Below are 14,003 nucleotides of genomic sequence, written 5' to 3' on the forward strand. Positions count from 1 at the left end.
TATCACTCCTTTACACCTCCTCTCTTCTTGTTTATTCCTTTTCCTCTTCATCTCTTCTCCTCCATTTTTCCCTCTCCTCTTTCCCTTCCCACCTCCTTCTTCTCTCAATTCTCCTCCTATTTTTTGTTCTCTTCTTCTCCACTTTTTCCGCCTCTTCTCCTTTTCTTGCTTCCTCAACTCCTTCTTCTCTCCTATTTCCTTCTCCTATTTCATCTTTGCCTTCTCCTCTCTCCTTTCTTGTTTTATCCTCTTCTCCCCCTCATTTTTCCCTCTTCTCTTCTCCTTCTCCTCTCCTTCTCTCCTCTCTCCTCTCCTCTCTTCTCTCCTCTCTCCTCTCCTCCTCCTCCTCTCCTCTTCTCTCCTCTTGTCTCTCCTCTCTCTCCTCCTCCTCTCTCTCTCTCTCCTCTTGTCCTCTCCTCTGCTCTCTTGTCCTCTCCTCTCCTCCTCCTCCTCTCCTCTTCTCTCCTCTTGTCCTCTCCTCTGCTCTCCTCTTGTCCTCTCCTCTTCTCTCCTCTTGTCCTCTCCTCTGTTCTCCTCTTGTGTCTCCTCTCATCCTCGCCTCTCCTCTCCTCTCCTCTCCTCTCCTCTGCTCTCCTCTGCTCTCCTCTCGTGTCTCCTTCTCTCGTCCTCTCCTCTCGTGTCTCCTTCTCACGTCCGCTCTTCTTGTCCTCTCCTCTGCTCTCCTCTCATGTCTCCTCCTCTCCTCTCTGGTTTCTCCTCCGGTCAGGAGGAAGCAGTTGGAGGCTCAGCTGCGTCTCTTTGAGTTTTTCTTTGACTGTGAGGAGGTGGAGGCGTGGCTGTACGAACGCTGGTTGTGGCTGCAGACGGCCGGACTCGGACGCGACCTGAACCACATCCTGCTGGCTCAGCAGAAACACAAGGTCCCGTTCACACTCACAGAGACGATCATTTCAGAGAACGAGTTTTCATTATAAGGCTTGAATTTATCAAACTTTATTGAAACAGTAACTCCTGACACAGAGAATCCTTAAAAATTCTAAAAGGCATTGAATTCATTAATCCAAAAATAAGGCCTTAACTGTCATTAAAATGTCTCAAATCAATCAAGTCAAAAGTCTTGAAACATTTTTGGGACATAAGAAGTAGGATTTTATAAACCCTTTTTTTGGATGTTGCATTGTAAAAATCTGCATTTATTTTGTAAATGAGTCTGGTCACTTCCTGTCAGGTGTTGGAGGCGGAGCTTCAGGCCCAGGAGTCTCTGTACCGTGGCGTTCTGGTTCGAGGTCAGGACCTGCTGTCCAAACAGAGTCAGCTGGACCAGCGAGCCGTCCAGAAGTGGATCCGGACCCTGAAGAAGCAGTGGAGCCACCTGACGGACGAGGCGACAGGACGCCGCAACAGACTGCAGGCCGCTGCCACCATCAAACAGGTAGTCACGGAAACGCCATCGGAAAGGTGAAGAGAGAGTAAAAACCAAACACGAAGAGGAGGAAGAAAAAGTAGTTTCCTTGTTGTTTGACTCGGCTGTCTCTCAGTGCAAAAAAGTGTACCGTCCTGCTGTGTCCCCATAAACCACAGCACACACGCACAGTGACAGAGTGTGGTCGTGGTTTATGGGGACCGGACCCTCAGATCTGCACCCAGCTGACCGCCATCCACATGTCCAGTACTTTGCAGATGTGGCGGAGGCCGAGTCCTGGCTGGGCGACAGGAGACCGCTGCTGACCAGCGAGGATCACGGGAAGGATGAGTCGAGCACAGCGGCGTTGCTGCAGCGTCACCTGCGGCTTGAGAGGGAGATGGCGGCCTACGGCTCGGAGATAAAGAGACTGTCGGAGCAGGCGAGGAGTGCCGCGCAGTTGACGGCTCTGACTGTGAGTGCAAACTGAAATTATGATTTCTGAGTTCAAACATGCCGGAGTCGTATGAACAGAACTGCATGTGTGTCCGGTTTAGGAGTCACGGTTTGGTGCGGGTTAAGGGCAGAAGAAAATAAAAAAAATCCACGCTGACTGTCTTCCTGTGTAGGCGGAGCCTCAGCAGAGTAAGATGATCCAATACAGCGACTCATCTGGAGAGGAGGAGGGACCCGGAGCGGCGCCGAGCACCGGGGCTGGGAGGAGCCCCGCCTCTCAGAGCAAAGACGGCAGGCCAGAGTCCGCTTCAGATACAGCAGAGGTACACGAGCTCTGCTCTGAGGGGGCGACATCGTTACCTGAAGACTCTGATTCAGACAAATCACTTTGGTTTATTGTGCAGTCTGACTTTCTCTAACCTTTTTACCTGCTGGAAAATAACTTCAGGTAGAGCAATTGTTCAAATCACAGATTCAGATTCCAGGAAAATTCTTCAAGCTCCAGTGTGTGGGATTGAAAAGGACATACTGTCAGAAGTATGATCTAATCCGTGTGTTTTGTTTCGGGTATAACCAGCTGAAAATAAGAATGCAGTGTTTTTGTGCATTAAGCCTCCTGCAGACTGAGAGATTTCAGCAGGCTGATAAGTTTAGAACCCCCCTTAAAATCTGACACACTGCTTCTTTAACACGTTTAACATTAAATATGATTTAAACTTCACTGATTTCAGGTCAGTTTCTGTGGGAACGGAGCGAGATTGTAACCATCGTCAGCACCGAGCCGGACGGAGACCGAGTTCTGGCCAGAGACAGCCGAGGAAACCAGCAGCTCGTCCCCAAAACCTACCTGAGCCCGCTGCCGGCCGCTGTACGATCAGTGATCAGTGACCTTTAAAATCAATGTCCTCAGATAGAGGAGTCACTTTAGATCAATAATAAATCATTTTCTTCCTCTCTGTGCTCAGGCTCCTCCCCCCTCCCCCGTCTCCACCAATGGCGTTCCAGAGAGCAGGAAGCCGAGTCGTCCGAGGCGCAGCCGCTCGATGCGTCGCGGCACAGCAGAGATCCAGACAACATGGCTGCCAGACCCTCAGTACCAGAGGGACACTGTGGAGAGCTCCTGGACCCGCCTGGACCAGGACTACAACTCCCTGTACAACTTGGTCAAAGTGAGCGGGGCAGCATGGAAAATGTAGTCTCAAAGTCCGTCATGAAAAACTTGGAAAAGTTTTGCAAATGGGAAAAAATATAAAAAAGCAAAAAACAGATAAGGATTATTGATGGTCATTTCGGAGAATGTTTGGTCTTTAAAATTTGCCGAATGTCATGGAAAAGTCCTTGAAATTTTTGGTAAAAAATGTTTACAGACCCTGTAATTTCATGATGCTGAAGCTGAAGGAATTCAAAGCTTCGACGGCTTCTGTGAAAAATGAAAATCCTGAAATTGCATCATATTTTCCGTTTTGTGTGTTTGCAGTCGAAGGCGAGGAGTCTGCAGGAGACGCTGCGTCTGCATCGATTCTACAACAGCTGCCAGGAGTTTGAGTCGTGGATGGAGGACAAAGAAAACGTCCTGAACACCTTCAGCACCGACGCCGACAACCTGGGAGTGGTTCAGGCCAAGTACGAGGTGAGGACCTCACACTCAGCACGACGCGATGGGTTATCGGTTACTGTTCATGGAATAAAGGATCGGGGTTTTTTTGTGATGTCCTCCAACATGACAAATGAGAAACGTTGAATATCTTTGCATTTTTTCTCTTTAAATGAGTGAAATTAATTTAAATTAAAATAAATTAATGAACTTTCTGTTTGATTAAATCTCTGAAAGCTGTCCGTCAAGTGTTGAACCTCGCCCCATCCTTGCCTGTGAACGGCTGAGCCTTTCAGGGATGCTCCTTTTATACCCAATCATGACTCTCACCTGTAACTAATTAAACTGTTCACCTGTGGAATGATCCAAACAGGTGTTTTTGAGCATTTCTCAACTTTCCCAGTCTTTTGTTGGAGGCATCAAATTCAAAATGAGTGAATATTTGCAAAAAAAACATAAAGTTTATCAGTTTGAACATTAAAAATTTAGTCTTTGTATTGTAGTATTCAGTTGAATATAGTTTGAAAAGTATTTGCAAATCATTGTATTCCGTTTTTATTTACGTTTTACACAACGTCCCAACTTTGGAATTGGGGTTTGTAATAACAATGATAATAAAAGGGTTTTATTATTTGATTTTAATTGAAAGCACCCTGAAAAAAATGTGGATTTGAGTTCAGATGGCTTTCATTTCTCAGAGTAAGATATCAACAGTTTAGATTTTTCGTCCTGTTGCAGAACTTTCTGACTGAGTTGGCGAGTGGGCGTGGCCAGCTGGATGACATCATGAGGATGGCGGAGGAGCTGGTGAAGAGCCGACACAGTAAACAGAGAGAGATCCAGAACCGACAGAAGAGCGTCTGCAGCAGGTACCGACATGAAACCGAGACACCATCAAAACCGTGTTTGGCGTGAGCCGCCGAGGCTGAGCTGCGCTGACCGTTTGTGTCCGCAGGTGGGAGCAGATCCAGCGGCTGAAGGACAAGAAAGGACATGAGCTGCTGAGCACGGCAGATGTTCAGTCCTTCCTGCAGAGCTGCCAGGAGGCCAAAGCTCAGCTGCAGGGTCAGCTGTCCGGCCTGGACACTGTGGACGTGGGCTGCAGCGCCTTCACGCTGCAGGCGGAGGAGAAGAACCAGGCCCAGACCCTCAGAGACATCCAGACCCTCGAGGCCAAGATCGCCTACCTGAAGGGCGTCGCCAAGATGTACGGGGCCAAACATCATTTATCAGTTTCTGTCAAAAAGACGACAAGAGCAGAAAATGGTCTGAACAGTATAGAGGACAGAAGCTGCCCAAAAAATCGTTAAATTAATGACTCATTAAATAAATAAATATGCCAATAAATGTATAAAAATAATTTTAAAAAGTAAATTGATAAATGACTGAATAAATAGAAAAATATGCCTTTAAATGCACCTAAAATAATATTAAAAATAAATACAGAAATGGCTCAGTAAATAAATGAATATGCCATTAAATGTACTAATTTATATTAAAAAATAAATTAATACATGTCTCAGTAATTAAAAATAAATAAATATAAATATACCAAACATGATTAAAAATGAATACATAAATGACTAAGTAAATAGATAATTATGCCATTAAATATACCAAAAGTAATATAAAAATAAATAAATGGCTAATCAAAAAGATAAATATGCCATTAAATGTATCAAAATTAATCATAGAAATAAGTAAATAAATGGCTAAATAAATAGATAAATATGCCATTAAATGTATCAAGATAAATAATAAAAATAAATCAATAAATGGCTAAATAAATAAAAAGCCACCAAACGTACCAAAATTAATATTGAAAATAAATATAGGCAATAATAAATAATAAGTTACATAAATTAAAGTTTCTGTTTTGATTTAAAAAAATGTATATATGTATATTTTTTAATCTTTTTAAATGCACTTATTGAGGTAGGTTTTTTTTTTTTTTAAGATTATTTGTTTGGCATTTTTGCCCTTTATTAGATAGGACATGATTAATAGCGTAAAAATGGGGAGAGAGAGCAGGGATGACATGCAGCAAAGGGCCTTGAGTGGGAGTTGAACTCAAGGCCGCTGCAGCGAGGATGCTGCCTTTATTCATGGCTGCCTGCTTTATCCACTCAGCCACCGCCGCCCCATCTTTGTGTTTGATTTTTAAATGTCTTTATCAATGAATTTATTTATTTTAGGTTTTTAGGACAGCTTCTGTCCTCCATACTAAAGGTTTGTGAAGAAACCTGAAAGTCAGTGACGTGAAACATTTATACAAAAGTGTGATGGCATTTATTAGATTAGATTTAAAATATTTTTTTTTGATTATTTCAAGATATCTTTTCAAACTCAATTTAATAACTTCCACATTGCACACTATTCACTTGATCATCACTTCTGTGTTGTTTGTGGAGATTTTTACCCGATGTTGAGAGATTCTTACTTGTACATTTATATTAAAACTGTTAAAAATAGTTGAGGATTTAAAGGAAAACAAAAATGCAGGCTGTAAATATGATAACCCTTATTTCCTGGTAAGATTTGAATATTTACAACTTTTGTTGGGCTAAAAATCATCAGGAAAAATCATGTTAGAAGACTTTGAATGCTGAAAATGTTGAAAAATGCTTTTTTAAAGAAGTGGCTGAATTTAATGTTGTGGTCCATGATGTCACTTCCTGTGTTCCAGGAAGCAGGACTGCAGTCCGGCGGAGAGCGCGGCCATCGTGGAGGAGGTTCAGGCTCTGGAGGCGCTGCTGGATCAGGTTTGAGTTTGGTTCATCGTCACAGTGTGAACTCGAACTTTTACTCGTCCTCTGATTTGTGAGTCAGAAAGAAAAAACCTGCAGACGTCTGCTGGTGTGTTTGGTCTGTTTATGAGTTTTATTTTATTTTTATCTTTAACCCTCTGAAACCTGGATCGATGTCCTTTCATCTGTTTTTAAACCTTTGAAAACTAAAGAAAAGCTGGATTGATTTATTTAAAAACACACGGGGAAAAAGCAGTGAGCAACTTGGCAGAATATCATAATATCTTGAATAAATAAATGTCTTTAAAATTGCTGAAAATTTGTATATTTGGAAATTGTTATTAGTTTTTTAAATTAAGGGAAAATGTCCAGAAATATATATTTGTTGTAATTTTATTGTAAATTTATGAATTTGAAATGATTTTTAAAAGAATTGTTGTAATTTTTAAGCAGTTTTATTAGGTCTTTTTCCCCATTTTTTATTTGCCAATTTTCAGTGAATTTTCATGTAACTTTTTTACTATTTTCTTGCAATTTTTTAAGTTATTTCTTTTGAAGTTACTCATTGCCGCCTTCTCACGTTTTTGAAAGAAATCAAGCCATTTCTTTAGAGGGTTAAGATAACAAAGGCAGTGTGGTGCAGCCGTTTAATAATATTTGGAACTGATATGCATTTACAATGAAAATTTTAATATTTCAGTCGAAATTTAGAATTTGAAACATAACAAACTCCAACACGAAACTTTGTTTAAATGCTTTTAGCAAATGTTCAATCAAAATTGAAATGCTCAGCATCACTTATAGCAAGTTCTCTGAAAATTAAAAAAAATGAAAATGAATAAATAAAAATAGCTCCCTGAAGTTTTACAAGTCTAAGTTCCAAATATTGGTTATTGGTCTCATTGACTAATAATACTCAGTATCGGCCCTGAAAAAACGATATCAGTTGTCAGTGCATCATTAAAGAGCTGTAATGGCGAGCTGGAGACCCTAATTGTCCACTCTGTCCTCCTGTGGCGTCCTCAGCTGAGGCGTCAGGCTGCAGACAGACAGCGGCTCCTGGAGGAGGCCCGCAGGCTGCAGAGCTTCCAGCAGGAGGCCAAGGAGCTGCAGCGCTGGGTCAGCTCGGTGCAGGAGCGCCTCCTGCAGGAGGAGACGGCCGCCGACGTGGCCTCGGCCGTCGCCCTGCTGGAGCAACACCAGGAGCTGCGGCTGGAGATGGAGGAGCAGAGGAGCAGGTGAGCACGCCGGGCGCTTTTTAAATTTTTTTTTTTTTTTCTGTCTCTGCAGATTTTTATTTGTTTTTATTAAGAAGTTTGAACTTCTTCGAAACAAATGTGTATTTGAGTGAATAATGTCAAACTGTATAATTCTTTAGAAAATGATTTAACGGGCAGCATCAATATCTTTCAGTTCCAAAAATGTATGAGAACATAATAATTAGACAATATGAAGTTGCCAGGTAATGGTTTTATTTTATTTTATTTTTTGGTGGGTTGCTGTGTACGGCTTTTGGTTCTATTTTTTTCTCTCATTTATTTAAGTATTGACTGCTGAGCAACTGACCGACAGACAGTCTGCTTTTGTTTGTTGGTTTGTTTTTTAGAAAGGGGCTGATATTATAATAATAATAACAATAATAAAAATAGTGTAATGTAACATACCAAATTGATTTTAATTGTCTGTTTCCATGAGTGGAACAAAAAAGTGAAGGAAAAAAGGTTATAGAATAATAATTATCAGTGTGAATTACTGAGTCCATCGTCTCTTGTATTTCTCAGGTGGAAGGAGACGGAGACGTTGGGGAAATCTCTGCTGCAGGGCTCGTCCAACGGGAAGACTGGCGGCGTCGACGTCAGCGCGCCCTGGACAAGCTCAGTGCTGATTGGTCCAAGCTTGACAAGATGTGGGCCAATAGAAGGAGCGTTTGGAGCAGGGGGTGGAGCTCCAGAGGCTGAACCAAGAGGGCGACCGCATCGAGGCGGCGCTGTCGGGACACGAAGCTCGACTGAGGGTCAAAGACGTCGGGGTGAGGACGCCTCTCGCTCAGATCTGTTTCTGTGAACTGAGATATGAAATCATGACACATCAGGTTTAAATTAATGATTCGATGAATATTCGAATATTCCATTAAATGCGCCAAAATGAATATAGAAAATAGCAAATACATCAATGATTCAGTAAATAGACAAATATTAATTAAAGATTCATTTTCCTTTTTATGTATTTATATATTTGTTTATTTATGAAAAAAACCATTAATTCAGGTTTAATTTTTAAGTTTAAAACAATATATATATTTATTAGTTTTTATTTTAAATGCATTAATTTTTCTTTTTTATTGTAAATGAAATTATTTACATACGAACATTTACTGTAAATTGAGACATGAAATGATGACAAAACATGTTTAAAAATATCATTCAGTGATTATGTGAATATGTCATTAAATGTACCAAAATCTATATTAAAAATAAATGAATCAATAAACAAATAAATATGCCATTAAATATACCAAAAATATTATTAAAAATAAATGAATCAATCAATAAATAAAAATTATGAAAATGTAAAAATAAAATATAATATTAACAATTAATGCCTGAGCACTGAAAGCAGTGTGAGGACCCTCTTGGATTGCAAGGAATTGTTATATTTCCCCAATGAATCTCATTTTTGGAGGCCTAAACATGCCCAAAAACTCATGAAAGTGGTAGGCTCGTCCAGCCTGACGAAAAATGTCGTATTTTGCTGGTTTCGGAAACGGGCGTGGCAAAATGGCTCCACAGTTCCCCCTAACGTTTAACCCCAATGCCCAGTTTAACCTTCATTTACGAAAATCAGTATACTAATGCATCATCCCCAGACACAAAAGAAGCCTCTTGGACCCACCCCACCAAGCTCGACAGGAAGTCGGCCATTTTGAATTTTGTGCTGTTTTTTGGCGATTTTGGGCCTCGTACTTTTGCAAACTTGTCCTACAGGATTAATTGGATCGACTCCGAATTGGCTGTGTCCATCTGTATGAGAGTATTCACCAGTCTTAATAGCGCCACCTACTGGCAAGAGCAAGTAAGCCTTGAGGGCCAAATACCATTTGATTTACACGATACTCACATGATTTGGTCTAGAAATTACGTACACCAAGATGACATGTAATTTGTGACCTCTGCACTGCCACTTAATTGCTGCTGGAGGTACTACACCGTGTGAAATAGCTCTCTCCAGGGTCCGACCTCTCTGCGTGCATTATCTGACTTTCAGTCATGAAACGACCGCTTTAGCTGGTGTCCTGTCAGTACCCCGACATACGTGGGGGTGAGGCATGAAATCAGGACACACGTCATGTTTCACGTGTGATATTTTGCTGATTCGTGTGTGTTTGCTGATGCAGGACTCGGTGGACGCGTCCACAGTCTGCTGGGCCGACAGGACGAGCTGGAGGGTCTCCTGAAGGCTTTGGACCAACGAGTCGACCATTTCTGTGATGGCAGTCAGCAGCTCATCGATCAGCAGCACTATGCTGCCAAACAGTAAGAAGACACATCGGAAACGTCAGCATCGTCCAGACATTCGGAAATATGGAGTTCATTATGAATCAGATTAAAGATGGACAGCATGCAACTTTAGATCGCATCAAACCTCAAATAAAGAAAAGAAAATATCCTGCATCTTACTTTGGAAGGTCTGCTTGGAGTTTGGAAAAACTGTGTTTTTAAAAAAAAAAAAAAAAAAAACCACATTGTCATATTAATGTGATACTTCTGAAAAATATTTTAAAAATATATTATAAAAATAATAAAATAAGTAAGTAAATAAATAAATGTATAAATATTAAAATAAATAATTACCACACAGCCTTGGTTGGGGTCACGTCCCGTCAGCTGTATGAATTTTTTATTATTTATACCTCCAACACTAAACAAAACAGTAACACAAATATCAGCTATAAGTCCAAACAGTCTCCCCTGCAGTAACGCTGTTTATAAAAATTTTTGATTTTATCTATCAGCATCAAGGAGCGCAGCCGGAGCATCCAGAAGGCCCAACAGGAAGCTGAGAGAGAGCAGCCGACAGAGGAGGAGTCTGCTGCTGGCCTCAAAGAAATATCAGGTATTAATGTCATAATAATAATAATAATCATTATTATTAATATCTTACTTTTATCCCGATAATAAAAACCCCATATCTGTATTTTATTTATGTTGCATCGGTTCAATACTTTTGTCCACAAAAATCCACTAAACTGAAAATTAACAGCCAGTTCACTTTAAAACGCTGAGAATAAACATTTTAGCTCCAAAACTGGCCTCCTGCAGGACCCTCCCTCCACCCTAAAACAGTTATTAGATTTTAAAGACTTCCTCTTTGATATTTGAAAATTAAAAGTTGAAGGCGAAATCCTGCAGTTTGATGAAAGACTTGGTTTTTCACTCTTGTCGTGCACGCTGGTTAGTTCGAACGAATATGACAAAGAATAAAGCAGTTTTTACAAAATATCACTATTTCACGCTCTGATTTTTGTATCCAAGGACCACTTAAAATTTGACATTAACAATAATTTGTGTTTTTGAAGTTTCTGGAAATAATGAGCCTAAAGGTTTTGCACCATTTGCTCCTTTCTCTTAAAAGCAAACAGTCCCTGTAAAGTGTCAGAGACAGCGTTTTAACATCTATTACATAATGTATCTGCATTATAGCAATCCTCCAAAATGAAAATACTACTGAAAGTTTCACTTACAGGTTTGTTTGAATACCTGGTAACATTTTAGTTTATATATATGTTGTAGAGCAGACACCATGTTTGTAATTTCATTAAGCATCTTTTATTTTTAAAAATTATTTTCCGTAAAATGTTCTTTCTTTCTTTCTTTCTTTCTTTCTTTGTCTATTTTTTTCTTTTTTTAAAAGAAAACATGCATAATTGAAATTTGGAGCAATATATATACACACAAAATACAACCATTGAAACTGTATGCTTCTTCCTACGGTCATAATAATAATAGTAATAGTATTTTTATGATTAATAACAATAATATTAATAATGACTTTGTTTGTTTGTTTGTTCAGGAGTTCCAGAGGGACGCAGACGAGCTGCTGCTCTGGATGGAAGAGAAGTTTAAGGTGGCGGAGGACGAGTCGTACCGCGACCCCACCAACATCCTCCCCAAACTGAAGAGACACGAGGCGGCCGAGAGCGAGATGCAGGCCAACCAGGTGTGGCTGGACAGACTGGTTCAGGTAAGCTGCTGCTCACTGGTTTATAGATTATAGACAGTTTATGGATCACGCTGTGAAACAGCTTCATGGTGTCTGTCGTGTTCAGCTGGGGCAGGAGATGGTTGCTGAAGAGCACCACAGCAGTCAGAGCATCAGCAGGAAGTCGACTCAGCTGAGCAGCCGCTGGAGGAGACTGCAGGACAAGATGTCGGACAGAGGGGACAAACTAAGACAGGCGGGACAGCAGGAGCAGCTGATGGAGCTGCTGCAGGTAAAACACAGAGGAGACACGGTTACAGAAAACTGTGTTTCAGTCAGTTTACTCGTTTGTTTTTTCTTCCTCAGGACGCCAAGCTGAAGATCGAGGCCATCCAGTGGATGCTGAACAACGCCGCCAAAGGTCACGACCTCCGCTCCAGCCGGCAGCTGCTGAAGGTGATTTTACATTTGAAATCCGCTGTGCTTCAGGTGCTAACTGGGCCTGACACAGTCTCACTTTAACCCTTTGAAAAAAAAATGGTATGACTTCTTTAAAAAGACATAAACATAAACATAAAAAAACGCACAAGAAAATGACCTGAGAAATGTGCTTAAAGTAAAAAAAATTCATATTTTTTATTCTTATCACTTAATTTGAAATTATTATAATTATAAACATGGTTTTGTGATATTTTAGCTATTTTTTTGGAAATCTTTCTAATAATCTGTTGTTTTTGAAAATAGGTTTTAGGTCATTTTCCTGTTGTTTGTTGAGTAATAAAGCTGTTTTTTTTTTTCTTCAGGAGCATCAGCAGCTGGAGCAGGAGGCCAAGGAGCTGGCGGAGAAGATCAACTCCATCATCAGCAGGGCCAAACACCTCGCCTCCAATCACTTCGACTCCCAGAGGATCCTCCACGAGACGGACACGTACCTCACTCTGTGAGTCCCCGTCCCCACCGGACGTGTCTCTGTGACTTTACTGGTCTCTTGACTTTTCCTCTAACAGGTCAAACATCTCAACATATACGTGTTTACTCATTATTTCAGAGTGCACACTTTAGATAAACGTCCACATATTCAATTTTATTTCACAAAAAATTGAAACACAGTGCAAGAATAAACAGAAACAGCACTCCCAAAATAAAAGCACGGTGCTAAAACTGGACTTTTTCACTTGAGTGTGGTTTTTTGTTGTTTGTTTTTATAAACTTGACATTAGCAGGTGGTCCATTCAGAGTTGACCCACAACCCATTTTTAGACCGTGATCCACCAGTTGGGAACCACTGCACTACAGCATTTTTTCCCTGTATTATTTCACCTGTAGTCAAACAATAGTAAATATAAACAAACTACAAATGACTGCTCAGCCCTCATTTAACATTTTTCTGTTGTTTGTTCTCTTGTCTTCAGTTTATTTATAAATTTAAATTTCCCGAATTATGAAAAAACAGAGTAATCAGAAGAAATGAAGAGGGTGATTTATTTTAGACGTAGTGGAAAATGAAGCGTGCTGATGTTTGTGCTGCAGGTTCGAGTCTCTGCAGAAGCCTCTGGACAGACGTCGAGCTCAGCTGGAGGCGTCGGTGCTACTGTTTGGGTTTTATCACGACGTGGACCTGGAGCTCAGCTGGATCTCCGAACACGTTCCTGCCTCCGGATCTACGGGATACGACAAGTCTCTGGCCGGAGCCATCAGCCTCATGCAGAAACACAAGGTACCAACTGGCATGAAAAATCACAGAATTTGCAAATGGCAATTTTCAGGCCTGGAAAAGTTTTGGAAAACCAAATATACCCTGATATATATTTTTTAAATAATGGAAATCTGTTTCACAAACCTGTATAATAACACAGAATGTGTTCAAGGACCGTCAGAAATCTGAAAAAACGAAAAAAAATTCTGTGTTTACAGTTTCTGGTTGTGATGAATGGTGTCATTCTTTGGTAATTTCAAAGAAAGTTTTCTTAAAAAATCTGAAAACAAATTTAAGAAAAAATAAAATTTAGGAAAACAAAAATTTAAGAAGAAAAAGCCAAATTGTTTACTTCCATTATCGCAAAGAAATAAAAAAAAAACCCTAAGTGTCCTCTTAGAAATCACCACAAATGTTTAAAGAAAAAAAATGCCCATATGTTTTCTTCAAAAATGGCCAAAAAAATAAAAATAAATTGCCACCATATTTTCTAATCTATACAAATGCAGCCATTTAAAGTTGTATGCTCCTCCACCTAAAGCCAAAATAAAAAACAAAGGTCCCTCCCCAACAATATTTTCTTTTTACAGTTTCTGGCTGTGATAGATGATGTAATTTTTGGTGATTTTTAATGAACACATACATATTTTTTTTACCCCCCACAAAGTAAAAAAAAATTTTTCAAGGACAAAAATTGCATTGCAATTTTTTTATGGTTAAAACCACCAAATTTTTTTAGAGAAAAGAAAATTACCCAGATATTTAAAGAAAACATCCCTTTTTAAGGCAAAAAACCCAAAAACATCATTTGACATGCCTGCCCCTTTTTGCACCAGCCCCTCCTCTCTCATAAATAATGAAAAAGTTATATTTAAATATTCAGTTCTAATCCTGTTCTGAAAAAGAAAAAAAAATTATATATATGTTTAAAAATAACAGCTAAAACAG

General features: G+C 40.0%; 1 protein-coding gene across 1 annotated transcript in view; it reads left to right on the forward strand.

Annotated features, from left to right (window-relative positions):
• The window catches only part of sptbn5 (spectrin, beta, non-erythrocytic 5), a 58,974-nt gene that overhangs the window by 21,232 nt on the left and 23,739 nt on the right, over nt 1-14,003 (forward strand). Inside the window, 23 exon segments of the mRNA XM_042500712.1 lie at nt 728-881; nt 1,190-1,393; nt 1,632-1,838; nt 1,993-2,097; nt 2,100-2,150; nt 2,556-2,687; nt 2,785-2,988; nt 3,297-3,449; nt 4,152-4,282; nt 4,369-4,620; nt 6,100-6,175; nt 7,187-7,398; nt 7,942-8,012; nt 8,015-8,077; nt 8,080-8,189; nt 9,555-9,564; nt 9,567-9,723; nt 10,204-10,273; nt 11,231-11,401; nt 11,487-11,651; nt 11,726-11,815; nt 12,163-12,299; nt 12,890-13,076. Coding sequence (XP_042356646.1) covers nt 728-881; nt 1,190-1,393; nt 1,632-1,838; nt 1,993-2,097; nt 2,100-2,150; nt 2,556-2,687; nt 2,785-2,988; nt 3,297-3,449; nt 4,152-4,282; nt 4,369-4,620; nt 6,100-6,175; nt 7,187-7,398; nt 7,942-8,012; nt 8,015-8,077; nt 8,080-8,189; nt 9,555-9,564; nt 9,567-9,723; nt 10,204-10,273; nt 11,231-11,401; nt 11,487-11,651; nt 11,726-11,815; nt 12,163-12,299; nt 12,890-13,076 — 3,112 coding nt within the window.

The sequence above is a fragment of the Plectropomus leopardus genome, chromosome 14, assembly GCF_008729295.1.
Source record: "Plectropomus leopardus isolate mb chromosome 14, YSFRI_Pleo_2.0, whole genome shotgun sequence".
Classification (NCBI taxonomy): domain Eukaryota; kingdom Metazoa; phylum Chordata; class Actinopteri; order Perciformes; family Serranidae; genus Plectropomus; species Plectropomus leopardus.